Raw genomic sequence first — 19,819 nt, forward strand, 5'->3', positions numbered from 1 at the left:
TTACACTGCATCTTGGTCCAATTGATCTGATACGTATATCATGGTCCAAACGTGACCTCCTGCATTGCATCAGTCTATCGTGACTTCATTCATTGTACCATAATCCACATTACCTAACTCATTGCTAAATGGTCTAACATGTCTTCCCTATTATATAAACTTAATTAATATAACATTAATTAATCTTGTCATGCATTTATTTTGTCTAACTTTCTATTCTTGCTAGGAATCTTAAGGTAAGGTAAGGTACACGCTCGTGTAAAGATGTGTCATATATTCTTTACATTTTTTTGGGGGGGTACTACTCACCTGTAATGCTACTACTCACCTCGCATACCTGTAACTGGTCTAATCGCCAAGATTCTTCACATTCAAACTATTTTGCGCACCATGTGAAACATATCTGATCACTCAAATAATTATAACTAATGTTGGAATCTCATGATTAAATAATATTGGCAGTCCAGTCTGTAAGAGTCTTCATGCACTCATAAGTTAGGAAGTTCATTCAGTGAACTCTGTATGCCCCTGTAGTTAGCCTCCTCACGCTATTTCAGACATTTTAAAACATAATGTTGTCTTCTTCATTGATTGCAAACTTGATCCAATGCCTTTGCTTATCAAGCAGGGAAAGGAGTGAATGATGCTAAGTTATTTATTTTACACAGAGTTTGTATGTACCTTGAAAAACCCAAATCCCATGCAAGACTTTTATTTTAACAAGATGCAGCCTCGTATTTGAATTGAGGGCCTTGCCTCTTACTTGAAGTTACCTGATCAGATCTTATTGTTGTTTTTAAACCTTTTAACATATGGAGTTCAGCAAGTATCAGCTAGTCACGTCCAACATTATCACCTTGAATCCAGGTTCTCCTCCTCAGGGCCTACCCTCTTGCTTTTTATTGTGTGTACAGACAGCTGTAGAACTTCTGACGAGGGCAGCTACTTTGCCCTACCACTGCCCTACTGTCTCTTCTTCAGGGGGCAGTATCGGGCCATGGGTGCGCCTTTTCAGCATTTGTACAATGATGTGATGACAACTACTTGGACCTCGATGTAAGAAAAACTGAAGGATTAATTACTGATTTTAGGAAGAACTGTCTTGAGCTTTCACCCATGATGGAAATGTTGAAATCATCATCGCATAAAAATACCTGGGAACCTTATTCTAATCTAACCTTAAGTTTGATTAAAATACAGTTGATTGTCAAATGAGGACAACAAAAAATCCTCTAGGAAAATTTAAGTCTCAATTATTAACTTAAATGAATGAAAAAAGTAATTTGTCATTCCAAGGAGTGGTGCATGACATCTTAATGACCTTACATGTAGGGTGCTTTAAAATTCTTGACATGTTTCTTTCCCTTTGAACAAAGCCAAGCTAGCTGTTTCCCCGTTTCCAGTCTAAGCTAGGCCACCCACATGCTGACCCCAGCTCAGTTATTAACTCACAGACATGAGATTCACATAGATATTTTCAACTCACTCTCAGTAAGAAGGGACATAAGCATATTTCCCAAAAGGTTAAGCTTATTAGACACAGTGCATGTGGATGAATGTTGCATGTATGTGTGACAGTATCAATGTTATGCTGAAGGCATTGTTTCACAGAGTTGCCAGCTGAAAGGAGCCTTGTCCACACTGGCTGGAGCTGAGGACTGTTTTGACTGCTTGGAACTGGCAGAGCTAGACATGTCCCCTTGGATTTGAGCTGGAGCAGGTCTGAGAGGAAATACCTCTGGCAGAGAGCAAGGGCAGGCATGCCTTACCTCTGACAGGCTGGTAGCCGAGCCCCTGGTAGCTGACAAGAGAGGGGATTTCTGAAAGCAATCCCATAGATCCTTTATAGAGTCTGGAGTGGCATATCACATTGCCCCCCTCCCACCCCTACACCCAGACAGGAGAGGCCCTTGAAGGCCTTCCAGCTTCAACATTTGGCCCATCTGGAAATAATTAAAAAGGAAAAGGAAGGTGGATGAGGTGGTCAAACCAATTTTCCCAGTCAGTGAGCCCCACCCTGACTCTGCACTGCATGTACTTTTATTTCCCCACAATCCTCTTGTAGGACGATTTCACATCGTCTGGTTCCCTGCTCTACGTCCCACCATCATTCCAGCATCTGGTTTCTCCTCAATGAATATGTTGTCCTACACTCAGCTCTGGAATGGTCTGTAGCTATGTTTTACTGACATCGCAGGCTGACAACCAAAGCTCACTTTCATTCAGGCTGGACTGCAAGCCAGTGGTTCCGCTACCTGGCCAGGAGCCCTCTGTACTGGGAACACATTGGAGTTGTAACATAGCAAACACTAACAAACACTGCCTAACCAGGTAAACATGAACCATCCCTCTCCTGGGACTCTTGGTGCTACAAAAAGTGGCTTGCACAGGTTCTATCTGCTTAATAACTTGACATACATTTAGAATTGATTAGTGTGTGGGGGGGGGGGGGGGGGGGGGGGGCTCTCTAGGCTCAGATGGGAGAGTCATCTTTGATTGTTCTACAGTTGTCCACTCCCTCCTGGTTGATGTGGTCTTCCCAGTGATTGCTGGGAGGGTTTTTGGTATGGTGTTTCCCTCAGCTGCCCGTCTTTATACTTCATTTCGGGAAAACTTTCAGGTGATATTATGTCATGTTATATTGAGTCTAGTGTTCTCTTTCAACCCTGTCACCAGACATTAACCTTGATGTTTGATGAATATACAAAACCCCAGATTATGTCCACCGCAACAGTGTTGAAACTCTTTCTTTCTACCATGTCTTCACATTAACTCTGCGTCTCTGGCATGGTAATGATGATAAAGGTGGTTATGGTGGTGCATCCGAGCGCCCCCCCCCCCTCCACCTCCACCTCCACACACTCACAGTACGTCCTGCATGGACACTGGAGATAATTGTGAGCTGCAAATTCGGCCAATATGAAGGGAATTCAGAGGTACTAGCTGCTCTTCAATATTTGAATGAGTTGGATAGAGCACGCCAGGACAGGTCTCCAACTGAAACCACTAGCAGCACTTTGAACCAATGTTATAATGAATGGCTCCTTGTCATGTTTGTATCTTTTGTACAAGCTGGGCCTTGTTTTGGAAAGTCGGCTTCGCAAAAGAGTTTGTTAACCCTAAGATGTACCAGGTAACTTAAGTTGCTTTCCCACCTGAGCAGTTTGGTCCCTTTTAACTGAACCCTCATTCAAAATCTTGTGTGGACCAAACAACTGAACTCTGGCCTGTTTGAAAACAAGGGTCTTTTCCAAGTGCTTTATAGTTTGGTTCACTTTAGGTGAGAATGTGTGTGACAACACATCCTCACAATCCCTCTCCCTCTCTCTCTCTCTTTCCTTCACTTGCTGTCTGTCAGCTGCTCATTGATCACATTCTTCTAAAATAATTAGTAACACTAAAGCAGAAAACCCAAGATGCTACAAAGAATGTGTTGCTCCATTATTTCTGAGAACACAAGTTTCAGCCAGTTTCCCTCAGATGTTCTGTCCAATAACAGCAACCATTTCCATTGTGTTCACAAGGATGCAACTTCACCACCAAATCTGCCAAACTCTAGATATAGGGGTATGTTACCATGGCTACCAAGTCTGTGAACCTGACCTCCTCAATGGCAGCTTTAATAACAATAATTAATAAACCCTGAGCTTGTCTCTGTCTCCTCCCTCTCGCAGAGCACACGGTTTTATTTGTAACTGCTGTTTCACTGGGTTCAGACCAGACAACAGCATGCAGCCAGTATTGTTTTACAGTTTGTAGAGGAAATACATTCATCTACCAAACCAGACCATGTCCTGATGGCAGCGGGACGGAGAGTGCACCAACCCACATCAGGGACAACTGATCCTGATTCATAACATCTCCACAGGCCGCCCTCCATTCATCCTGTCACTGCATAAGAAAGAATTAAATCTTCACTAAATGACTCGCCTGAGTGATGACACATCCGGACCCAGCTCAGGGGTTTAAGACATTTATTATGCATACTGTCAAGAGTCAGAGCAATCAGTTTAAAAATGGTTTGTTTGAAGACTGGACATTATTTATGATCCATAAAGTTCTTATATAATGCATCACTTTGTAATATTTACAGACATGGATTGGAGTCATATTGGTAATCTGTTTGAGATTTCATTTTACAACATGTATATTACAACCACCAGGAGTCACCCAAGTCAGCCAGCCTTGGCACACACTTTACATCAGAAGATGTCACAACGAGTAACAAAAACATGACGCCCCCTTCAAACCAGATCACTTAACTTTGACAGGCCTTGGCTTTCTTTATTCATGTAGCCTGTTCTGAAATACAGTGACAGATAGTATTAGTGCAGTAAATTAGACAAGAAATGAATGGTCGCTCCCCTACATCACCCTGGTCCTTCATCTCACTTTAAATAACAAAAACAGGCTTGATCAGTTTTGATTTAGTGTGTTCCACATGGACCCACTCTGCACAGATCTAACCCTGAAGCCTCTTCTTCTTCATCTTCTTCTTATTCTCGTGATTCCAAGCAGGTACTTGCATGTGGGAAGGGCAGAGTAAAATATGGATGGGACATATGGGTTGTGCAGAGTCACCTCACTTTGTAGCTTGCCAGATGATGATGCCCAGAATGACGAGCACGATGGAACAAACCAGAGCCAGGATACACATCTTCTTCCGGGACTTTTGCTGGGATGAAAAAGCAGAGCAAGGACGGTTAGTGTAAGGGACAGGACCGAGGGTCTTTTATACATTTGTGAAGGAAATAGCAGGTCTATTTAAAAAAGTAGCAAATCTATTTCTATCGGCGTTTTTCCATTTCATGGTAACGGCTCGAGTCACCATTTTTGGTTTTCCATTCTGGAAAAAGAGTTCCTGGTACATGCTAACAGGTACCTTTTTTAAATGGTGCTTACCCACTGTTAGTACCATCTCTACTCGGCTCGGCACGACGAGCGGTGCCCCATCCTCCACTATCCATTGCAGATTCAGTACCGCCTCATGCGTGAGGCGAGCGTGTCTGGTCGTCATAGCGACGCCGCAGGAATTGCCTTGACCTAACACGACACACACACAGAACGTCGAAGGTGTGTTGTCTTTGACTATAGTCATGTGGCTGTTTGCCAGAAGACAAATTTTGTTTCTAAAGAAGCTGAAGGCAGCAAAAAAAAAAAAACACAGTTGGCTACACTACTTAAAAATGGCGGGTTTGTTCAGGACCGGACACCCCCGTCTGTTGCTAGCGATTATGGCACAGTGAACAGTGACCATTTTCTCCAACCAATCATGAGTCTGCAAGTTTTCACGTCACCTTTTGGTATTGCCTCAGCTCCCTTGGAACCTCGACTGAGGTGGTACTAAAAAAAGTACCCGTTAGCAGGTACTAGGGTACTTTATTCATAATGGAAAACCAAAAAGAAGCGAGTAGAGTTGAGGCGAGTTGAGGAGGTACCATGTAATGGAACCTATAAGATATACGCTATAAGAGTTTACCTATACTGAGTCTGAAACTTTGGTATTTCACTGGGTTATTTCCTGCAGCAGTTGGGATTTTTGCTGATTTTGGATCCTTATGAATAAAAGCCAATCAAGAATAAAAGGACTTTTGCTCACACGATCAATAGGTTTTCTCAAACAGGGCAAGTTTCCCTTCCAGAACAACTTCTCAGTTTCAACTGAGCGTGTGTGCTAACTGTGTGCCAGTGACAAACGTGAGTGGCGTCCTCTTGTGTTTCTAACAGGACGCAGCATGTCCAACCACTGGACGAGGTAGAGGGGAAGTCCTAAAACCACTACAACTGAATGAACATTAAAAGAGAAATCTGAAAATAACGACACAGAGTCCATAGTTAGGTTATGCACCTACTCTGGATGTGTCTGAAGAACTAGTGTTAGCTACTGTACAGGCTGACTGAATCCCATCAAAATATTCATATCTGCATAATAACTACTTCAATGGGTTGCATGTCTTCTTTCTGCACACACACACACACACACACACACACACACACACACACACACACACACACACACACACACACACACACACACACACACACACACACACACACACACACACACACACACACACACACACACACACACACACACACACACACACACACACACACACACACACACACACACACACACACACACACACACACACACACACACACACACACACACACACACACACACACACGACGGATTGGAGATGACGTAGGACAGATTGTAATGCCGGGTTGAATAACAGTCAATGACCGTATGTTTTGAATGTTCCCATTCAGGCCTTCACAGTGACAGCTGCTGACTCACCTGGTAGTAGACGGCTCTCTGGAGCTGCTCCGTTCCTCGCTCTACATGAACTTCAGCATTCTCCACGTTGGCCTCGATGCTATCTGCAGGGCAGAACACACAGCAGGCTCAGGCCCACGACTCCCACCCTGCAACCGTCCATAAGCCTGTACTACGAGTCAAGATCATCATGCCCTGGATTTCTTTCAGTTACCCGGCTTCACCTAAACTAACAACCGTGGTCCCGCATCAGCTGTGTCAAAATGGTGGTTATCAACTAGTTCAATCAACCAAGGGTTTCCCATCCAGCGATGTGCGCATCGGCAACACATGGCTCAAGAAGCCGACAAATAGCCTCAGCATAATTCCCTCCGCTCAAAGTCGATATCTTTCATAAAAAATACCTATCAGGGAATGTTAACGTTATGGAGTATTGTTTCAGTAGGCGGTGCTTTTACACCGGTTGATCTCTAATCGTAAACATAGCCTGGTCCAGACCAGTTTAGGTGTTCAGAATAAGTTACCACGGTGATTTAACCCGGTAACAAGTGAGCCACTGTCGTGATACACTAAACACTGGCTTGAACCTCGGTAACGCCGAAACTGGCATTGTAGTACAGGCGTTGGGTTTGGAGCATCCACAATAAAAAACACTTCCTCTCTTTACTTGTGCCCTCTGTCCTGAGACAAACTGGCTCCCCTACTTCCTTCTTCAGTTATCAGTCAGCACAAAGCATTAAGGAAACAGGATTGGTCACCTGTTTCCTGTTTGTGCGTGTGTGTGTGTATATGTGAGAGAATGATCAGAAGTGAAAGCTGAAGTAGGGTGCCTTAGATTTTCGGCCTTTAACGGCCCCTTTCTTGTGCCATCTACAAACATCCACTTTGTTGCTTTATTAGAGTCGTCACTAACCTTAAACAAATAGTTTTGGTTTCGTGGACTTGAACTTTGAGCATAGTCAGAACAGTTTTGATTTGGACGTTTGTCTGAAATAATAATTAACTAATACACACAGCACACGCCAATTGGTTGTTCCTCTTTGCTGTTGCACACACTCATCAAAGTTCATTCAGCATTGTAAGGAATATGGAAACTCAGTCACAAAATAAGCAGACATGAATGTTCCTTATCACATTCGAGAAATCAATATATTAGTGCTGACAAACGATTCAAATGTTTAGTTGTGATTAATCGCATTAATGTCATAGTTCACTCACAGTTAATCGCACATTTTTATATATTCTAAATGTCCCTTGATTTCTTTTTGTCCCATTATTTTCTCATTTTAATGCTCTCATCAACATGGAAAAGTGGATCGGCTTGCTTTGTCAAATGTTTTTTATTGAAAACAACATTGACATATAGCCTACTGTAGTGTTTCATTTTACACCACTATTCTCACTTGGAGCAAATAATCTCTCACACAGTGTAACACTGTCCATCAAAAAAGGCTGAAAGAAATACTTTGACGAGGGGCGTGGATTGGAATCAGCTGTGTGCTTGGCCATCAGGTGCTATTTCAGACTGGTCGTGTTGCGATGATAGCTCAGTTCATAACGACAAAACACACAGATCACTTTGGTCTTGTCAATGGAACCATTTGGCAACTTTTAAAAAGCAAACTTTCCATTTAGAATCTTATTGGCATCCATTTCGGCGTCTCGCGCTCGGCATCCACTCAAAACGTAATGTTACTACTCTTTGGCCGGCTCGCAAGCCCAAACAAGTGTCGGTTTGGGTTAACTCCCTTAATAACGCATTTAACTGACAGCACTACAACATATACTTTAGTAGTGGTTAGGCTCTCACTGCTGCCGTGCAACTTTGAATAGAAAATAAGAGCACCAGCTGTAGATGTGCACTAGTGGTGTGTTTCAGAGACTCACCAATCATCTCTCCCTGATCGTGGATCATCACTGCCAGGTCCTTGAAGATCTGGTTTACATCCAAAATGTCAGACTGAAACATACAGAAATACACACAGAGAGAAGGTTAGAGTGAGCTATGGCAGGTGTATGTGTGCTCCCTCCCAGAACATGGCAAATAACAGTACGGACCTCCAGTTGTCTTATGTTGGTTTCTCTCTCCTTGATGAGCTCCAGATCCTCCTCTGTGATGGCCACCTCCTCTGCCTGGGCACTCATCTGGCCCCAGTCCTCCTGGCTTCACACACAAACAACCACACACAATCTCATACAACATGCCAACAGTTGGAATAATGTTCAACTGTAACAGCAGACAACTCAACTAGAGAAATGTCCAGGGAAACTGAAGCTGGCCTTCCTCCTGCTGTGTATTCTACGTTGTCAGTAGGGTTTACTTTGGCACAAGACAATTTTATTTATGTATTTTTTTTGGGGGGTGGGGGGCATTTTTAGGCCTTCATTACAGATGAAGACATGAAAGGGCAGAGAGATGCAAATGCCATTAGTTTGTCTTTAACACTTCCACACATGCAATCTGAGTCCATGTAATTGAATGGAATTTTTTGTATCTATAAAGTAAAATACAATACACATTGCTATGTGGATTCTTTTATGCATGCATTGACGTTCACAATTTAATGAAAAACAAAAACTGCAGAGGCCTGCCAAGATCCGTATCACAGACCTCTGCTCAAAACAGCATGGATGTTGTTGTTTTTTCCACGTTTGTATGTGTGTGGAAGCACCAGAGACACAGATTAACACCCTAAATCCCAGAAAAAGTTATTTTTCTCATAATAACTAACTTATCATCTCCGGTAGACAAAGAATGATAAAATAACCCTTTGACATGCTTAGATCTGATACTAGCTTAGCTGACTACAGGCACTTTGTTAGTATATTGTAGCAGTGATTGTTTTCCCCTCCGCTGGGTGTGGCTTTCAGCATCTGACGTGTTGCGCTCTGTCTCTATTTCTTTTTAAAAGGACAATGATTGAGCTTTTTCCTATTGATTGAATTTGTTTTTTATTGTGATATGAATGTTCCATGCCACATTTAAATCAAACGCCCACACAGAAACAAAGTGGTAATGGACGTCAGAGTTGTCCAGCAGAGAGCAGCAGAGACCTGCAATACTAAATGCTAAGTACTGCCATACTTTTTCTTTTTTGAGATGGAAACACATTGTCATGAACAACAATCAACTCACAGATCGGTTTGATTTGTTCATATCTTGGCATTGTATATCTTCAATAATGTTGGCTGTCAATCACATGTAGTATCTATTGTTAACACATTCTATGTTGACTGTGATTTGGTTTTAGAACTAAAAGGACTACTTCACTGACACAAATGTGATTTGCGAAAATGCCAACTACAATAGAAAATACCAAATATACAGCAGGGTGTTTTCTTAAAGAGCATTAGATGCTTTTGACTATTGTGCACCATTGACAAAGTGAGAGAGCCACCGAATTAGTCCGTAAGGTTACATTTTTTTCTGTATTTATTTATACAAGCATATATTTTCTAATGTCTTGATTTATATAATTGATCTGGGAAACTGTGGGTCTCCATAAGACAACTTGCAAAGAATGAATGATAGTCACTTACTTATCGAAGGAAACAAGCTTCTCATCCCGAGAACTGTCTTCAGTCTGAGGGAGAGGGAAACATCCACTATTGCCACTGTCAAGTTAACAGATTATCAAGACATAACTCACAAGAGTCTGACGTTTGATCACTCCTGTCTCACTACAGTGGGAAGGTGAGTTCTCTACGTGCTCCCTGTGGTGTGGAAGCACTGACTCCTACTCACTGAAAGGCGGGATCCAGCTCTCGCTCTGGCAACCGACTCCTTCTCCTTCTCCGCTGCACGCCGCTGGACTGCTTGGAAGTTGTTGAGAGCGGATGAGAAGTCATTCATCAGCCGGTCCCTCTGGATCTTCTGCTGCCTCTGGATACCACACAGCACAGGGAGAGAGAGAAGGTGTGACACCAGTTAGAAAGACAAGGAAGAATACGTGGACACAGATTTCTTTAAAGTAAGGAAGCAAACAAGTAAATAAATAAAAACAAGACAAAAAAATAGATCTAAAAAAAGATCTAAAAAAAACACACACAAAAATGTAAACTTAAAAAAAAAAAGTAATTGCACATAGTCCCTTATGAGCCTTTACAGAGTTGTTTATCTTGCATGGTGCTTTCCTGACAGCAGTAGTCCTAGCAGTAGCAGCTACAGGTTAGAAGATGTTCCTCAGTCTGTAATCTGGGTTTTGATGGTTCTGTACATCTTTCCGGACAATAATAGGCCAAACAGACAGTGTCCTGGCTGTGTTGTGTCCATGCTGATGCTACTAGCTCTCCTCTGTAAGCAGCCAGCATGCACGGCATCCAGCTCCAACAATCCGCTTGGCTATTTTCCCCACCGCAGGTGTCCAAGTCCATTTGGTTCTCTGCTGTGCAGCTGACATAGCATACTGTTGAACACTGACAGAGGATCTTGTAGATCTGTCTTATATCACATGTCTTGATTTTGAGCTGCAGACATCGTTCTTGCTGTTGTGTTGTTTGTTCTCCATCCTTCCCCTATTTCCTGTCCTTGCTTTGGTGTGGAAACATTTGTTTGCAAAGAAGGATTGTGGAAAAGGTGCACTGTGCCTTCTTTTGTATGTGTAGTAAACTATTCCGAATATTGTCATTTAGACCAATGGTTTGCCCTTTTGCTTGTTTGTTTAAATAAAAATGTGATCTCAAAAAACAAAAAAAACTAATGTAGACTGAAACTTACTTGCTCTGAGGGCGATATGGACAACGGGATTGATCCCAACTCTTTCAGGTGCTTGTTAGTTTCTTTTGCCAGTTGGTTGGTGTAATGTTGTATCTGCTGTCTGTGAAAACAAACAGAATCACACTTGAACAGAGCATGTTAAAATCAGTTGATAGAGATGATCTTAGCTACTGGAGGAGCAGAAGAACTCAAAAAGTCTGCCTGCTACAGAGCTCCGTCGTAGTTTGAGTTGGTGGTTCGGTAACCCGAGAATAGGTTGCGGACATTAAATTTACATTTAGGCGACAAAAGTGAGCGTTTTGCTGCAATGATAGTTACGTTCAGGCACCAAAATGACTACTAAGTTTAGGAAAAGATTGTGGTTTGGACTAAAGCTATAGTGCGTAGTTTCTTTTGCCCCCATGAGGTATTCTAAGCAATGACAACAACACAGTCATTGCATCAACATGATACAAGCCTTCTGTGAATACGCTGATAGTCTTCCTTAGCTTTGTATCAACTCGTATGGCAATTGCTTGAATGTAACGGACGTTGAATATGAAAACGTTACGCGCTAAAACTTTATAACACTCCCAAGGAACACACATTTCCTGAGTGAAAGTCCTTTGTTTGCCCAGGAGAAAGCAAACTTCACTCCCCAGCTTGAACGTGCAGTGTTTTATGACAATTCTTTAAGTAACAAATGGAAAGCATTTGCAAAATAGTGATCCGATCCAAACTGTGGGTTTTGTCATTTAAGTGAGCTTTAACGTGCCTTCAGGATGACCATGATGTGTATTTTAAAGAAAACATCCCTGATACAGAAATCATGGAGGCCCATGTCATTTTGGACAGTTTATTAGCTCTGAGGGAAGTTCAACTTTACTAACCACAACAGATCAAGATGACTAGACAACAGTGAGAGGTTTGTGTCGAGAGAAGAAACATTATGGGAGTCAGTGGTGATACGGTGGATACGTACAGACGGTCCTGGAGTTCACTGGTGTCCTGACTGGTCCCCAGCTGGTTCACCATGCTCTTGATCTGAGCAGCTATCAGGGGAACAAAACACAGTGAGAAGACTCAATCTACGAATGGAAGACTTAATCTGGGTATACAAATGGCACGACACTCACGGTAAAGCAACAACACCTGTACGGGCCAACGGTGCACATGTACATATAAACATGGAGGGGGGGTGGACTCTTTTCCTGCTATTATTTTAAATTGCTGTGAGCTGGCAAAACATACCGTGGCCTTATCTCAGAGATTATTCTTTCAGAGAGTTGTGCAATGCAAGAAAACGCATCAAATGCCCTCCTTCACTGTTAACATTGGCATTTTTCTGCGGGACATGCACGGTCTGCAGCTTCACATAACATAGATTGGCAATAGGTGGTCAGATTGTTTTTTTTTATTTTCAATTCAATTTCAATTTTCAATTCAATTTTATTTATAGTATCATTTCATAACAAGAGTTATCTCGAGACACTTTATAGATAGAGTAAGTCTAGACTACACTCCAGAATTTACAAGGACCCAACAGTTCTAGTAGTTTCCACCAGAGCAAGCAACAGTGCGACAGTGGCAAGGAGAAGGTTTCTTTTAGGCAGAAACCTCAGACGGACCCAGGCTCTTGGTAGGCGGTGTGTGACGGGCCGGTTGGGGTTAGAATGAAGAGTGGAAATAACAAAAAGTAGAAAAAATAGTAGTTTGTAACATGTTGTTTATGCGTATAAAAGTCAATCTTTGTCTGACTAACTCTGCATATTTAACATATTAATCCTAACGTATAATAAAATGTCGTTAATAATATTACAACACACTGATGATCACTTTCATTAAGTAATTCTTTTGATTAATAGATTTAAAATTTGTTCAATGAAAAATGAGTGAATAATAGTTTGCCAGAGTAGTAGATGACATCTTCAAATGTCTTGTTATGTATGTCCAACAGTCCATTCATGAATGAATGACGGAAATAACATATTGTCCGGTTTGGGTTCCCTATTGAAAATGAAAATAACGACTGATACACGGATTGGTATGGACTGGCCCTGCAGTGACCAGTCTTGCTCACATTGAAACAAAAAAAACTGATTGAGCATTGGAGCACTTACTGTTCTGTGTGATCTTCTGGATGTTGGAGCTACATGTCTGTATGAGGGTGTTGAAGTCCCGGGGGACGGGGCGGTAGCTCTCTGATTTGCCGTATGACATGTCTGCCAGAGAGTGTCAGTGCCTTAGATGGAGAGTTTTGGCTGCAGACAAACAGAAGGAAAAAAGGTTTAAATTAACATGCTAGAAGCCATCAAAGGTGTTCTTTAACTGCCAGGTTTGCTTTAAGATTTAAATAGGCAAGACAACAGCAATGATAGTGTGGGCCCAGAGTGACCACTGTAAGAAGAGCATCAACACGGGGGGGGGGGGGGGGGGGGGGGGGGGGGGGGTACATATGAATGTGTTTACGTTGTGGTAAAGTAGTGTAAGCACTCTTGCTAAGTGTCAGCCGTTTACAGTTCGGGAGTAATGAGGATTTTTATTGTTTTATTGACGGGAGACATTAGCTTGTATACAGTAACTTGGTCTGTACAACAACTGTTGGCTCGCTAACAAGTTAGCTTGCTAGTCATTTAAGGTGATTGAAATCAATTAAATGTAACGGTGAGATTAATGACGTGTGATCAATCACAATGGGAACGCATTGTTAACACGGTTCATATAGCTACACATTTGTGATCTAACGTTACACATTAAGCCAGTTAGCTCAAGTGGTTTATAGTGTATAAGTTATGGGAAGCTGTCCGGTTATGGGAAGCTGTAACTACTATATTATGCCCAGCTGTTAGCTTTCTAGCTAACTGGCGCTAACTTGGCAGCTTTCAGTTCTTAAGGATACACTGTCTAAACAGCTAACGTTACAGGTGTTCTTTAACAGTAAAGACTTATAAGCAACAACATATTCTCAACAAGAGTAAAGCGTTTACTAAAAAAGAAAGAACGTATCGATAATACTTGCTTATTTTTAGTGAACACAGATATTCGGATATTCTTCGTCCTGCCGTCAAAAAACTGTCCTTCCTGATCCGTGACGTTATCGCGTAAACGTCGTTTGGCGTGGTTACGCAAGCTGCAGCACAGGAGTCTGCATTTCCAGGACCCTAAATTACCGTTGCTGCTTACACCCAAATTCTTTTGGGTAACAAATATTACAATAATATAATAAGAAGTAATCAAGAAGGGACAAACCACCATGAACGAAACATAAGATAACTTAATTAAATTAGTGTTAAAAAATGTTTAGTAAATAAATAAAACAAACAAAAAGAAAACAAAACAAGGGAAAATAATAGTCATAAAAAACTCAGATAACTGGAATGATATCTAAAGATGATGGACAGTAGGGGGTTCCAAATTCAGTCAAAGCTCTTCAGAAAACCCTTGAGGGAAAACCTCAGCCTTTCCAACTTTAGATTATGTAAAACTTCCTTGGTCCAACAATCATGGCATGGGGGCAAAGCTTGCTTCCAATTTAGAACAATCAATCACTTGGCCAGTAGGGTGCAGGAGGCCATGGAATGTCGTACCTTAGCTGATAGGGTATTGTTAGATGGAATAGCAAAAAGGACAGAGAGGAGATGTTCATCATAGGCCGTTTGAAGAGTATCAAATATAGCCCCAAAATCTGTCAGCTCTGGGCATGACCAAAACACATGCATGAGGTCGGCAGGGGACTGGTGGCTTCTGTTACATGCGTCAACCACACTGAGGTCAATTTTAGAAAATCTATGATTGGTGTAATTAATCATGTGTATGAATTTACATTGAATCAGCCCATGTTGGGCACAAATGGAGGAGTTATGGACTAACTCAAAAATTTGACCCACTGGACATCATCTATATTGAACCCCAGATCCTGTTCCCATGACTCCCTCGTCTTGGGGGGGAAGACTGAATTGAGTCCATGGCACTGCTGTTTAGTTAAATGTTCCCTTTCTGATTAGGGTTTATCGTGACATCAGTATCCAGTAATGTCAGCAGCCTCTTTTTCTCTCAGTGTTAAAGTTTTTTTGTTCTTCTTCTTCTTCTTCTTCTTATATTATTGTACTTATTTTGTTTATTTTATTGAAGTGTTTATTTATGCACCATCCGCCAAGGCAAATTCCTTGTAAGTGTTACTAACTTGGCAATAAATCCTTTTTCTGATTCAGATTTTCTGAAAAACAATTGAGAACCTTTGCTTCTCACACTACTGCCCGGCACCTTTACTACTCACCCAGGGATATACATGTGTAATTGAGCCTGCCCTATGCAAGAAAACATGACCCACTGCATGCAACTGATACACTTATATTTCCCCCGCCTTTGTTCCTCTGCAGACTTGTGCTCAGCCCATGGCTCATTATCAAATAAATTATTTATCACCACAGAAGATAAAATGGGACTTACAACACTCCCCTGCCCTGAGGAGTTCCATTCTCTGCATGTATTTCTGAACCTGTTTTAACCTGAATAGTGTAGTAGTAGCCTAAGTTGAAAAGTTTCCCTCAATGTCCCATTAAGTGTAATTTGATCAGCAACCCCTCTTTCCATAATCTCTCACACCTAGAAATAGGGGAGGAGCTACAAAAGAGGAGAGATAAGAGTGTTCTGGCCGGTCATGTGTGTCATTATTACACACAGATACTGGAAAGCAGGAGCTGTTACACCGCCCCCCCCCCCCCCCCCCCCCCCCCCCCCCCCCCCCCCCCCCCCCCCCCCCCCCCCCCAGTGCTCCCAGTCCTCCAGCCGAGAGGTGGTGCTATGGGTGTCACTGCGATCTTTCTGCCATCCGCTGAAACTCCAGACGAATTAGAATGACACTTTGTTGACCCGGCATGTTGGGCCGCACATGGAGCTGTTTGACGTGTGTGGCTGATCAATTTTACGGGACATCGTTTTAGCTCCGTTATTTTCATAAAGTCGAAGGCAAAGTGAGAAAATGCCCAAGAAAACGAAAGGAGACGCAGAGTGGGTGGACGATGAAGTGGCCCCGGCATCTGCTGGTAAGATGACGCTAACGCTTTACGTTAGTGAAAAGCTAGCCAGCAGGCTAAGTAGCCTTAGAGCTAATGTTAATCAGTCAGTAATGTGAATGCCAAACTTCATTAAAAGTCTTCAGTTTTTACTCTAACCTTCCGTTTTTAACGGTGTATGCCTGGTAATAAACGACTTTAGCTGTGTCATGAATCTTGAACGTCTTAGGATCAATTCGGATGTAACGTTAGGACAAATAATCTAGCTAGCTAGAGACAATAATTGTAATAGCTGGCTAGAGTCCCAACTTTATCAACTTAAATCAATTGCACGTTAGCTAGATAGATAACGTTATGTCAGATATGGCCTTAAACGCTATAAAAAATATCGGTAACGTTAAATGGCCAAAGTGGCATGAAGAGGCGAACAGGGCTTTGAGTGTCTAACGTTAATAAAAACTAGCTAGACACAGGGTAGATTGATGTTAGCGTTATAACGTTATGCGATAGGTTAGCCAATGGTATAGTGGTTAATGTAGCTAAAGTTATCACAAACTAAATCATATTTATTTGAATTTGTGAAGTCGGGCTTGATATATATATATATATATATATATATATATATATATATATATATATATATATATATATATATATAATTTGTGTGCGGATATGTATATATAATTTGTGTGCGGATATGTATGCATGCATACACATAAACACACACAGCCACATTGACTTCAACAATGCACATTTGAGCTAACGTTAGCATAAAGGTCTGTCCATTCATGGAAGTGATGGCTATATCTAACGTTACTAGCCGTAGTGACAAGTAAAAGAGTGTGTCAGTTTAGTGTGATAAATCAAATAACAGACTATTTCGACTCTAGCCATTACTTTATATCTATTTTTTAACTGTATTAAGCGGCTAAAGTGCTAAAGAAATGAAACAATGACTGTGAGCCTAATGTGCTGACTGTTAGGTTCAGGCTGTTTGAGGGGGAACCGTGTCAACTGTTAACGTAAGCTCTTACACGCGGATGACAGATGGACAGAAACAGTAAAGTAGATGTTAAACACTTTCAGTCCCACCTGTTGTTTGAAAATGTTAGTGAGTTAAGGTTTTTATTTAAGCTTATTTTAACTTACATGTCCAATTCCATTCTGTCCATGTTGATAGACTATTTTGGGCTGTAAGTTATTTACAGATGTGGATTTCCGCAAAGAGTCAGCACTTAACATCATAGTCATTGTTATGATTCCAGACCCAGTTTGCAGACCTGACTAGAGCTGGGCAATATATTGATATGAGACTTGATATCGTCTTTGATTTTGGCCATCATAATATTATAATATGGCATAAGTGGTGCCTTCCTGGTTTTAAAGGCTGCATTATAGTAAAGTGATGTCATTTTCTGATCTCACCAGACTGTAACTGTTCAACTATTTTGTAACTTTTTCCTTTACCCACTTAGTCATTATATATACATTACTGATGATTATTTATAAAAAGTGTCACACACTTTCAACACTAAAATATCGTTGCGGTATTGACATCAATGTATTTGGTCAAAAATATTGTGATATTAGATTTTCTCCATATCGCCCGGCCCTACACCTGACCCTGATAGTCTGTGTCTTATCATCTCTGAACCATGCCCCACTGATTTAATGTCATTTTCTTGCAGCAGAAAAAACTGTGAAAAAAGGGAAGAAAGATAAAAAGGGGAAAAAGAGTGTGAGTACTCATTTGGATTGCACTGTATTTTTGAAGTTTTGAAATGCTTGTTGTGTAATCTCTGAGATGTGTGGATGTTTTTTTCCCCAGTTCTTTGAGGAGCTCACCACAGATACCAAACCTGAGAAGGGAGACGACGAGACTCTAAAAGACACACAAGGAAAACAGGTAAACAATTTTCTTTTCAGCGGCGGGGGAGGGGGTTGAACATAAAAATGTAGATTACATGAAAACAGCGTGTAGTTTTTCTTTTTAGCATCTGACATCACACGTTCAGTCACTTTGATCACTACAGTCAGAAACATAGTGCCAAAATAGAAACAATAACGTTGCTGTCAATGGGCTTATCTGCTAATGGTAGCTAACAACTGTTTCCTTGAAACCATCCAGCAAATAGACTGTACCGTAGGTTGCCTGAATTCGGTGATTTAACGTCACCACTCATTTTGCACACAGTTTAACACAAAAACGCTGAGTGAACATTACTTGCTACGTTTTTCATGTTGCACCCCCCACTAACTTGGAAAACGGTTTTAAAACAGCTGGGTAACGTTAATACAGCGTGTCTGAGGAATACAGCATCTCCTGCTGCTTTCGCTAACATTAGCTTCTTGTCTCATCTGGGGTCTGATAAACAGTAAATTGATCAAATTCAGTGTCCACAATGCTCTTTTCCAATAAACTGTAGCGGCCATAGTTCACGGCAGTGTGGATTTCCCGTTGCGGCTTTCGTTGCTGTTTGTCACTTGCCCATGTTGTTTACTTGGTTGCCGTGACTTTGCGAGTGAATTTCAAGACCTTTATTTGTCCCAGAGGGTCGGTTCATTTTGCTGCCGTAGCAAAGAAATTGACATACAGTACATGACAAAGACGAAAACATCAATTCAAAATACAGACCAAATGGGGAAATTAATACCACAAATTTAAAAGTTTAAGTCCCAGTTTGCCTTATGTTCAGACATTACCTATTCTTTCCAGATTTAATCAGAGAGATAGCAGAGGAGACAAAGGAGAATTTATACCTATTTGTTTTGGCTGGTGGCTGACTGAAGCGGGAACCAGAGGGCAGCAACTTAAATTCTGCATTCAGGGGGTGGGAACTATCGGACATGATGGATTCTGCCTTGTAATATTTGAAAGGCCTTTCTTGTGAAAAGCACGTTTTGGCCTTTTCGTGTGTGGAAGGCTCCGGCTCTGAGTCAGAAGAGGCCACCTGTTAGGATGTTACCAGGGACAGGGAAGAGGGGTGGAGAGGTAGTTACCTCCGCTCATGATGCACTCTAGCATGTTTCTTGGAAAACAACGGTCCATGGCTCTCTTCATTCTAATTTAGCGCCATGTTTGAAGGTTGTGATGTTGCTCAAGGAGTAGTAACGGCCCTACATTTCCGATCAACAAATGTCCTCTTTTAAATGTGAAATTGAATTTGAACTTATTCTTTTCAGTCTCACAAAAAGAAGAAAGACCGTCGGAAAGGCAAAGGTGGTGATGTGGATGATGATGACGATGAGGATGTCATGCTGAAGCTGAAGAAGCTCTCAGTGCAGGCTAGTGATGAGGAAGATGAGCCAGGTAGGATATGTCGAGACTTCTCCTCGCAATGTAACTCTTCTGATTCTCATGTTTGTACAGTCACTGTAATGCTGTTTCTTTTCCACAGTTGTGGCCCCCAAGAAAGGAAACAAGAAGACTAAGGTTAGTGCCAGTCCGTGGTGACACATGTTGCTCTACAAAGGCTGTTACACACCGTGGGCCTGGAGAATTAGCAAAATGCCAAAATAATTGCCTGGGAATAGTTCACATCAAAACTGTTCTTACTGGCAGAATTGCGATTTTGCGACAGTTTTGAATAAAGTTAGGGATATTTTCACCAGCTCCTCTACCATGTCGGTGGGACAACTGCTAGAGAAAGAAAGGGACGGAGATGCAGTGTGAGCAGACGAGAGAAAGCAGAAGAGATTTAAAGGGGTGCTGTGCAATTTTGTCCATTTCCTTTTCTTGCTTTTTTGCTCGCAAGTCTCTCAATAGAGCCACCCTACAGGTTTCTCTATGGAGCCCCCCTACAGGTTTCTCTATAGAGCCCCCCT

The 19,819-nt window shown here is 41.7% G+C and overlaps 2 protein-coding genes across 4 annotated transcripts in view; one reads left to right on the plus strand and one right to left on the minus strand.

Moving 5' to 3' along the window:
- Nucleotides 1-3,961: 3,961 nt before the first annotated feature.
- Nucleotides 3,962-19,819, minus strand: part of stx12 (syntaxin 12) — a 28,546-nt gene continuing 12,688 nt past the window's right edge. The window contains exons 2-11 of one of the 2 annotated variants that reach the window (XM_034892413.1): nt 19,165-19,169; nt 13,100-13,240; nt 11,962-12,031; nt 11,001-11,100; nt 10,029-10,166; nt 9,824-9,867; nt 8,342-8,447; nt 8,171-8,243; nt 6,305-6,387; nt 3,962-4,675 (exon numbers count right to left, since the gene is read on the minus strand). In XM_034892413.1, coding sequence (XP_034748304.1) covers nt 4,583-4,675; nt 6,305-6,387; nt 8,171-8,243; nt 8,342-8,447; nt 9,824-9,867; nt 10,029-10,166; nt 11,001-11,100; nt 11,962-12,031; nt 13,100-13,199 — 807 coding nt within the window. In that variant the 5' untranslated portion in view covers nt 13,200-13,240; nt 19,165-19,169 and the 3' untranslated portion in view covers nt 3,962-4,582. Of the gene's footprint in view, nt 4,676-6,304; nt 6,388-8,170; nt 8,244-8,341; nt 8,448-9,823; nt 9,868-10,028; nt 10,167-11,000; nt 11,101-11,961; nt 12,032-13,099; nt 13,241-13,998; nt 14,145-19,164; nt 19,170-19,819 lie in introns of those variants that run through there. The other variant, XM_034892412.1, reaches the window with a different exon arrangement.
- The window catches only part of abcf1 (ATP-binding cassette, sub-family F (GCN20), member 1), an 18,110-nt gene continuing 14,051 nt past the window's right edge, over nt 15,761-19,819 (plus strand). Inside the window, exons 1-5 of one of the 2 annotated variants that reach the window (XM_034892408.1) lie at nt 15,761-16,024; nt 17,683-17,732; nt 17,823-17,900; nt 19,178-19,304; nt 19,393-19,427. In XM_034892408.1, coding sequence (XP_034748299.1) covers nt 15,961-16,024; nt 17,683-17,732; nt 17,823-17,900; nt 19,178-19,304; nt 19,393-19,427 — 354 coding nt within the window. In that variant the 5' untranslated portion in view covers nt 15,761-15,960. The remainder of the gene's footprint in view (nt 16,025-17,682; nt 17,733-17,822; nt 17,901-19,177; nt 19,305-19,392; nt 19,428-19,819) is intronic. The other variant, XM_034892409.1, reaches the window with a different exon arrangement.

The sequence above is a fragment of the Etheostoma cragini genome, chromosome 14, assembly GCF_013103735.1.
Source record: "Etheostoma cragini isolate CJK2018 chromosome 14, CSU_Ecrag_1.0, whole genome shotgun sequence".
Taxonomy (NCBI): Eukaryota; Metazoa; Chordata; class Actinopteri; order Perciformes; family Percidae; genus Etheostoma; species Etheostoma cragini.